This window comes from Hyposmocoma kahamanoa, unplaced genomic scaffold, assembly GCF_003589595.1.
Source record: "Hyposmocoma kahamanoa isolate Upper Pololo Valley unplaced genomic scaffold, ASM358959v1 200, whole genome shotgun sequence".
Lineage (NCBI taxonomy): Eukaryota > Metazoa > Arthropoda > Insecta > Lepidoptera > Cosmopterigidae > Hyposmocoma > Hyposmocoma kahamanoa.
In genome coordinates, this window is record NW_020653724.1 from 1,060,020 (window position 1) to 1,069,949 (window position 9,930).

Genomic DNA, 9,930 nt, shown 5'->3' on the forward strand with positions numbered 1-9,930 from the left:
CAAAATGACATATATAAACAACGGATACAAGGACATAGGTTTGCCATTTTGTCCTTAAGGCTCATTAAAGGAGTTCAAGTTAACTAATTAAAATTATATATAATTAAAATTGTGTTGTTCCTTTTTTATTGTTTTCATTTTTTTAATGATTTTCAGATTATTGTGAGGTAAGTCACCAAGTTTGAAGTACTCTTCAGTAAAATAGACAAATCATAAGGTGATAAGGAATTATTTGGTACATAATTATGTTATGTATTTGTTTTCTTATTATCTCCTACCGCTATTTGTTAAGAAGCGAGTGTAGGTTACTCTGAGATAACATAGAATTGAAATAATTCAAAATCATAAAAGGCCCCTGGGGGACTCCTCCCCTGCTACTTCGTTTGAAAGTCAAGGTTTGTTTTATAAATCAGATCTTGTGCAAATTTATATATAATAATATTCTGAAGTTCTATGGAAAGTAATTTCCGTAAATTTTGTTAGTTTTTCTCAAGTAAATATACGTAAGTTAATATTAGGGTTCAATATAGTACGTAAAATTTTATTAGGTTAATTATAAAGCTACACTGAAATTAATATTTTTTTGACAAACATCATAGATCACGTTTTTGTTTCTTCCATTTTATTAATACAATAAACAATAAAATTGTGTCATTAAAATTCTTAAGTTATGTAAAAACATATTATCCATTTATTTAACAGGCTACAGCGTTCCTTTGCACCGGGCATCAATCAATGGTGAACATACAAAGATACGTACAAGACCATTGACTTACAAATAAATCTAATCTCTCAGTCTAATACAAAAACCACGAAAAAATGTCCCAAGTCAACCTATTTAAACGTAGTGACATATAAAGGAATATGAAAAGGCTAAAACGTTGAATTTAAATTGTAATGTCATCGTAGTACTGTCTAATTTTGCTTGCTTCGCTGTCAGTCGAACAAACGAAGACTAATGCGTGAATGACGCTCTGTATATGATTTTAACGCCCTATAAGTTCGGACACGTTTTAGCGCAGACCCGACGTCCATATAATTGTAAGTCAATGTACAAGACCAAACCAAATACCCCTCTCGCCCAATATTCCTAATTCCACACGCTCCCTACCACAAACGAAACGACGTTTGGTGTAAATTTATGTTTCAAACTACGCATCTAGTTTATATTTTTAGGATACTAAAAATAAGAACATCATAGCTTTGCCATTATCAAAATATTTATATACATTTTCGTAATAGTAAATCTGAGTCTTTAAACAGGTAGATTATCAATTAAGTCATATTTCAGTATCACAATCATGCGTGTTGATTTAGATTTAGCTTCGTGTTGCCTATGTCTTGCAGCTCCACGTAGTTGGAGTCTGAAACGGACAATAGTCATAGTTGTTATTGACAGCGAAAAGTTATGACAACTTTAGCTTGTATCAAATCGACAACCGTGGTTTCTGGAAACCCTACTGGGCATATAATAAGTCGTGATTAAAATGTGTTAGGTGGAAACCACGAACTAGCATACATACCAATCATGGCATTGTGGTATCCAAACTTGTTTCTCATATTTGTTTCATCCCAGTGTTGCCTGTCGCTCGTTGCCAAAACGATATACACTACGTTACAGCCTACGTATAGGCTTGACAGCATCAGGAATACAATGCGGTAGCGGTTCAGGATTGCGCTTTCCTGTAATAGATCAATGCCAATATTGCTGTTAAATAAGGAAAATAATAATATTTTTTTCAGTTCGAGATCTTGGGTTTTCGTGATTGGTACACGTTGAAAATTAAACATTCTTTTAGGATCAAAATGTTGTATATTTGTTTTTTCAAACAAACCAACTCATCAGTTCATGGTTAACTGATAAGGTAAAGTCATCCACCAGTTAATTCATTTCAGGTTCATTAATATTTGAACAAATGGTTGGTTAAAAATAATTTAATTTTCTATTATTGTTACTTTTAACTTCTTATTCACATCTATTATATCGTAAGGTTTTTGATAATTGCTATTCTTTTAAAATATGCCTTTTGTCATCACAAATTGAATGAATATTGTTATATAAACAAGGTGTTAGTACCATATTGTCTGCAACAATAACTCCAGACAAAGCGGGAATGATCGATCCGAGCACGCTGGCAAATACGCTTGTCATCATCAGAAGAGTTTCTGAATAATTCTGTGACAAGTCTTTGTGGTTGTCCTGTAATAAAACAATGTAAATAATATTATACAAATTCAGTTAGGTAATATTTCGCTTTCAAAGAGGTCTGCGGAATCAAAACTAATTTTCAGTCTGACTAAGTTTTATACTTAATCCGATATTAGATTTTATTCATAATTTAGATAGTGTAACTTAAGATTTACCAAATGTAATAAATTAAATACGTTCAAGTAAATAACATTTCAAGACCTCAATGCATAAACTCCACCAGTAATATAAGTGATGAAGGTATAAACAAGTTGAGACATTAAAACACTTCAGTATCGCAATATTGTATATTACTACAACACGTTTCTTATAGGGAGAATAATAATGCTGCTTCATATTTATCAACTTAATAATAGTACATGTAAGAACAATTACCAAAAAACCAGAAAATTGGAAACCCATACATCCCATGATGGCAACAAACGTAAAAATTGTCAGGAGCGGCCAACCAAGAACTAGACTTGGTAATATTGTCAGACCAGCAACTACGCCACAAGCACCTTAAAAACGATAGAAAATTAATTAATCATATTTAAATAAACAAACAAAGACACAAAGACAAAGAGTCCATAAGCTGATACAAAATATTGTAAAATAGGACTTGTAACTATGAACTAGACAAGTTACTTTCAGATCGTGAAGTGTCGATATAAGTAAAGTATAAAGGGCCGCACCAACCGCACTCTCCAAGAGCTTCATGGCTAAGCGTTCATTATTCAGCATCTATCACTATATACTGTCCATGCCGTAAATGTTTTCAATACGAGTTAATAAGTACTTTACGGCTCAATTTGACGAAAGTCAAAATCTATTTCGTCAGCTGTGACATGAAGAAACAGAAATAAACTCACCTAAAACATTGATGAATTTTCTCAAGTATGTAAAGTGAACATTAAAACTGACTTTCAGAACCTTGCAGAGCCAGTTGACTGTGGGCGCTGTCATCATCCGGAAAAACCAGAGCGCCAAGAATGGGAATATTAATTGCCACGAAGTCTACAAGAAAATAACTGATGGTAGGATTAAAATACGATAACAAAATGTTCTTCATTGCGCACAAAGTTCTTAACAGACAATACAATACTTAACATCAAGGAAATTGACTAAGATTTATTGTCATTTTGCCATGTCACGTCCAGCTGTTCCGCTAATAGTGCCGAGGGAGATTAGCGGTATCACTCGCATTAAGACATTGTCACATATATTTTCGTAAATAAAGTTTCCACTTACATCTCTCAAGGATGTCCCAAAGATTTTAAAAAAATGTGGCAGCTCGGTTAGATAAAAAATATAGATAGCGTTGCTAGCGGCGTGTGAGCAAGCGAGACCCCAAAAAGGCCGTGATTTCAATATACTCCTCCATGGCACATCCAAAGATTTCTGTAATATTAGAAGAAAATTTACAATATATTGATTGGTGAGAAGTGGAATGCAATTAAATATCTTTGATTACAAAATTTTACTTATTTCGTTCAGTGTGATTACATTTTTTAGATATTTCATACAAAACAGTCTTATAAAAAAATTACGATATATACACTGTTGAAGTTAAGGTTCCTTCCAACCATTTCCATACATATTTAATGACTATGACACCAACCTTTCGATATCTCTCCAGATTTTCTCTAATATACTCCTTCTCTTTATCCCCAACCGCGTGATGTCTTTCTGGTGAACTTGATGTCAGTAATCCCCAAATAGCCGCCATCGACAGCATCATCATAGCTTGCGTGTAGAAGATCAGCTCCCAACCGAGACGAGATTCAGAGATTAAACCTGATATTGGTAGTGAAACCACTACTCCTATGACTGTACCTGGAATAGAAATTTCAACGCAACTTTTGTGAAAGTAAAACATCAACTATGTGGACTAATATATCAGGCCTCAGGTCCACGGATAAATTTGTATAGTTACCTACTTCTGCATCGAGATATGAAAATTTTAATGTTTTTTTTCTTTAAATATGTATCTCTTGAGTAGGTATTGACTATTGAAACTAAACGGCAGTTTGACTTACTTACTTACCTGAGTTGACCAACCAGCTGAACATACTTCTTTCATCCGGTGGAAGCCACTTAGCTAAAAGAGCTTGATTACATGGCGAGTAACACGCCTGTGCCATGCCCATCCAAAGATGTGCATTGCACATCGCTACCCAGCCGCCCTACAAAAAAAGTAATAAGTACATAATTTTGTGCTTACTTAATTTGAAACAAATTGTTCTACCAGCTGCCCGGTACAAGGTCCTCTAGCAAAATAAAATAGGTTTACAACACTATGAAAGGTATGATTATTTTGAGATATCTAAGTAAATAATTTTTTTTCACATTACCTAGTAATGACTCACGAACATTCTAAAACATTCCTATTCATAATACACAATCTGAATTTTTTAGTATTATTTTAGAAGCTGACTTAATAAATTTTAACTTGTTACAGAACGACGGAAAACTAGTTTCTTGTAATAAAACCCGAACATTATTCTAACCTTGTTTACAATGGTCGGCATGGCGATAGACAATACTCCGCTGATGACGAGCGCCGCCGTCAACACGTACTTGCCGCAAAGTTTCTTGAGAAACAGCTCTGCCGGCAGTAGCATCAGCGCATAGCCGAGGAAGAAAGATGAGAAAATTGTCCCTTGTATTCTTCTATCCCATTGGTGTATCTATATGAAAAGCATGCGTTAGTGCCTATTGTTGAGTCTTAGCTCTCATTGGGTTTAGTGGTTAGCCCTTAGCTCGATCATAATTGGAGTGGGCTGACAAGGCTTTATACGGTGCTATGATCATAAATAGTTTTCATGGCGTGGCAATAATAGAAATGCTCTTTGTTAGAAGAGGACAATATCCAACAGCAACAATGCCTCATAAGAGATGTGACGGGGATAAGTGAAAAATAACAACTAAAAATAGAGGTTAATTCTTTGGTCGTAATACGTAACTTTAGTTTTGTTGTCATTTTAATGTACCCTGGTTAAAAACGTGTTGGCTGGAGATAAAGCTCAAATTCATAAAAATTACTAAAGGTAACAAAAGTGAACCTGAATGTATGTATCATTTATTCTGTTATTATCTGTGAGGGCGACTACAACAACGCCGGTGCTGCCGCGAATGGCGCCGAACACTGCGCCGCACACCCACATGTACAGAATCTGAACATGCCTTACGCCTATGGTAAATTCTGTAAATAAAATGACGTCAAATTAAACATAATGGAATAGATTTCGTGAAAGTGATTTTCAAAAGATTGGTAATTCAATCAAGCGTTTATTACGTTCAAAATATTTGTAACAAAGTAAGTACGATTATTATAGCAACTTAATAAAGAAACGTGCTAAAAATAGACACCATTAACAAGATTCTAAAGGGAAAACGGTAACTTGCTTAAGTAAAACATATTTAATACACAAAAAAACATGCAACTAAGGAAAAAAGCCCACAGTGCTTTTCCTACCCTCACGTTTAACATAATGTATGTAAAGACATGTAAAGCAAATTTCTTTGCGCTTTAGCCAACTATACTAAGTTCAAATCACTCTCATCGACGCTACTCACTATTCTTAACTACAACTCCGTCGTGTCCATCTTCAAACTGATGTCTCACGAACTCCACGTCCATTGTTATAGATTAACCTTTTCTGACGACTGTTTTCATCTATTACTATAACGCTTTTTGTTCACCAATCTTGATAGCAAGACGTAACCGTCTGCACGTCGTTATCAAAGATACAGGCAAGAGGTAATCTTTTTGTATACAGACACAAACAAACTTGTATTTTCTGACGACTAAATTTTGAAACATTTGAATACGATTTGAAATAAATACCCTCCCCATCCCGCAATCCCTCCTCTAGTCGGCCACATTGCCTATTGTTTACTCGAAACAATACGTTGTCGAGATGCAGAATGAGTTTTGCAAAGTAAATAGACCAGATTTGACGGTAAACAATTTGAGATAAAAACTAATAGACTGAGTGTAGCAGACAAACATATATAATAATGATGTACGTGGTGTTCTTAGTTTTAAGATGTATCATATATATTTGTAAAGGCAAATGTTTTATTTTGTTATTATTTGCGCAAGGAGGAAGCACAACACGACAAGATATAAGTGGTATATATGCTTTGTAAATAGTAGTTTCATCAAAACACGACACTTGTAGGTTAAGAAAATATAAAATCTAAGTGGAATGTGAATTAATACATCACCTGTGCAAGAAGAAGTCACTTGACGCTTATTAACGGCGGAAAAAGTTAATAAAGAAAGAAGAAGTCGTGAAAGAATTCTAAGACGCATACTGGACTTTCTAGAGAAATAAGAAATAAATAAAAAGGCACACCTCTAAATGTATACATAATTTGTGCCAAAACCATATCTCGCATATGCTGATGACAGCACAATTGTAGACAGATACTCGACTAATGCAAGAGTCAGTGGACAAGATATCCAGTTTTGTCGAGAGCCCATGGTTAGTCGTTTGAATTTGACACTTAAGGCATTACGATTGGGGCTATGCCAATCTTGTCAAATTTAACGCTTTCAAAACGCAGGCGTGTGTATTCTTCACAAAACGGAGTCCCTTTGAACTGAATTCGCCTTTTTGTGATTTATCCATACCCATAACCGACCATCTTCACCTACTTGGAATCTATCGTCCAATCTAAACGTCAGACGTTACATTGAATCCATGAATCTTAGCATCCTTTCCAAAGGAAGACGATACTTCACACCGGGACAGTTGCTTCAACTGTACCAAACACAAGGCCGGTCATGTATGGAGTATAGCCTACCATTCATGTATGGAGGAGTATTTATGGAATGGTTCTGCTAAATACCAACTGGCTACACTGGATTCACTAGAAAAACGTGCCGAGAGGCATAGAGGTGACTCGGATTTAGTAGAGGAGATAAAGCTGCAACGCCTTGAACACCGCGGTAAAGTTGCCTGCTTATCAGTATTCTACAGGATATTAGGAATAGCACGATTTAATTCTTCCTCCCTCATTCCATCGTCGGGGGACTAGACGTAGACTTGGTTGTATTTCGCATCCACAATTATACGGCAAAGGAGTAGAATTCCTTACCTGCGGACTTATATGCCGAACGCTATAACTTGGACCTTGTCAAGACGAGAGTGAATGGGTACCTACTATTAAAATGTGCATGCAACGATCATCAGGTGAGATGGAGGTAAAGTATGCACTTTTTTACTTGTAAAAAAACTCAATAAGCCACGACGAATTAAAAAAAAAGCATTTGGCATTTACAACTTTATTTAAAATAAAACTGGCATGTATTGTCTTTCTTTTTGTTTTACTAATGACTTACAAGAGAAATAGTTTTGTATTTTTCATTTATTCAATGATTCGCAATTGTTTACAATTTTCGTCAGCGTGAAAAAAGGAATTAAGAAAAAAAAACATTTGTGAAATTATTTAAACAATTGTCTGTTTAGTCAAAACATTTAAATGCACCATTATTTACTATTGTTTAAGTGCACATGTGAATTTTCTTAAACACAATTTTCCAGGTTTGGTACGTCCTGGACAATTGGGATAATACACTTAGAGGTACGTATAATTCTTCTTTAAAATATCTAGGATAACAAGCAATAATATAATACTATACTAATAGGGTAAAACCGGGATAGATGCCCCAAGACCCTTAGCTCTGGCCAATGATAAACCTTCAGCTTGTCTGATAGACAATTGTTGATTTCGCTCAATAAAACTTTTGAACCAATCACTTCCAGCCATTTGGCTTTCACGGTCAAAATTATGTTTTAGCTCTAGTTTTTCGGTAAAATGGTAGGCTAAAATACATATAGCTCGTCTATCTGGAGGAAATCCTGCATCTCCAAGTTTCAAAATGTGCGTTACCAGTCTTTTCTCATTTTCAAAATCGAAGACAGGATGTTTTCCTAGAACAAAAGATACGATAAGATACGAAGATACGAAGAGTACATAAATGAAACAAATCAACGAAAAATAGGTAGCAATCAAATATCATGTACACGATTATTATTAATACCTAGGTAGGTGTGGCTGTGGGTTCTCTGTCGGGCAAGACACAGATTATTTTAGCCTGAAAAAAGATTGCAAATTCATGCAAATTTACCATTTTGGCCTCTTAATAACTATCTACTTACCCAAAGTCAACAGCTTTTTGTTTTTGGCGGCATAACGCCTCCGTAATGTTCTGGATGGAATCCCAAATTGTCGGGATATTTCATTAATCCCTATGTTTCTTTGTCAATTTCATCGAAAGCTAACTGTAATTGTTCTGTAGTCCAAGAAAGTACTGGAGCGCGTACTCCTTCCTTTCTTTGGTACTTTCGTGGCATGCCTCACCTACAATAAAAAAAGAAGAAAAAATATAACAAAAACTAATAAACATTTAAATATAAAAAACATTTCAAAAATTTGCTGACAAATGTATATATGGGGGATAGATGCTCCTAAGGGCACCTATACCGCGAAAAATCGAGGCGACTATCCTTTTCGATAGGAATAGATGCCCTTTTATTGCTTAACAAAACTATATACAAAAGGCCGATTATTAACACCTAGCTGTATACTTAATAAACCAGTGTATTGATATAATAAAAATAAAACTAAATTTATTACTACTTATAAAGTTATGCGACAGTAAATACTTACGTCTGAAAATTTGAAGCTTTCGTCGCGTTCGCCGCGGAGATAAACGCTCGTACATACAAAACACATCTGTTCCATAGGAAGGCCTGCGGGGGACTGAAGTGTGTGACGTCTACGCACCATATTTAAACAAATTATTTTTTGTTACGATTTCGGGAAGTTAGGTGTATTGAAAACGAAGGACCTATCCCACTGCGGCATATATCCCGGTTTTACATTACGTGAGACGACCAATAAGTTTCCAGAATGAATGAGAAAAAAATACTATAAATGGTCAGAAATCAATTTATTGTTTCTCAAAATAATCTCCGTTAGCATCAACGAATATATAACCAGAAATAGAGACGAAATAAGGGCTACATATTCCTGGTAACACATTAGCGATACAGGTCTTATAAATATCAACTCTCGTTTGCACTGAAATATAGATAGGCCAACTACTGACCTGTGTGTACGTCTCCGTATATTCCAAAAAATATTCTGAATTTATTGGAATAAAAATAATGTCACTAACAATACCGTGCTGTTTTATTTGGTGGTATGGAAAAAACAGCAAAACATCTAATTACAAAACAAACGGAATCAAATTTCATCGGGAATTAAATATTATATGTGTAATTTTGCAATTTTCGTCCATTATAGCAAAGCTCAAGTTAACTGGTCAATTTGAAGTGACACACTTGATGACACCCGTCAATTGTTTCGAACTCGGGCTAGCTAATCGGACCACAGTTGTCACAGTAATGACATGGCAGAATAGTTTTCAAACAAATTAAATGACATTTCGCCTCTATTTCTGGTTATATACTCGATGGTTAGCGTTAATGCACTTTTTCATACGAACGAACCAATTATGAAAACATTTATTCCACTCCACCGTTACAATCTCTGAAACGTACTATTCATACTCTTCGACAGCCTCTTCAGGTAATGAAAATCGTTGACCGTCTAACTGGTTCTTAATTTCTGGAAATAAATAAAAGTCACAAGATATCAGGTCGGGACTGTACGTACGCGGGATGTCTCATTGGGTCAACGTTGTTCACCTTGAAAAATTCATT

At 35.1% G+C, this 9,930-nt stretch overlaps 1 protein-coding gene across 1 annotated transcript; it reads right to left on the bottom strand.

The window, feature by feature from the left end:
* Positions 1-1,077: 1,077 nt before the first annotated feature.
* Positions 1,078-5,831, bottom strand: LOC113226752 (putative inorganic phosphate cotransporter). The gene is made up of 11 exons (XM_026459481.1): positions 5,768-5,831; positions 5,254-5,393; positions 4,699-4,878; positions 4,236-4,374; positions 3,810-4,024; positions 3,440-3,589; positions 3,061-3,205; positions 2,585-2,709; positions 2,078-2,200; positions 1,524-1,683; positions 1,078-1,364 (listed from the first exon to the last, which is right to left on the bottom strand). Exons 1-11 carry the CDS (start codon positions 5,829-5,831, stop codon positions 1,300-1,302), a joined length of 1,506 nt encoding a protein of 501 aa, XP_026315266.1. The 3' UTR covers positions 1,078-1,299.
* Between the last annotated feature and the right edge of the window lie 4,099 nt (positions 5,832-9,930).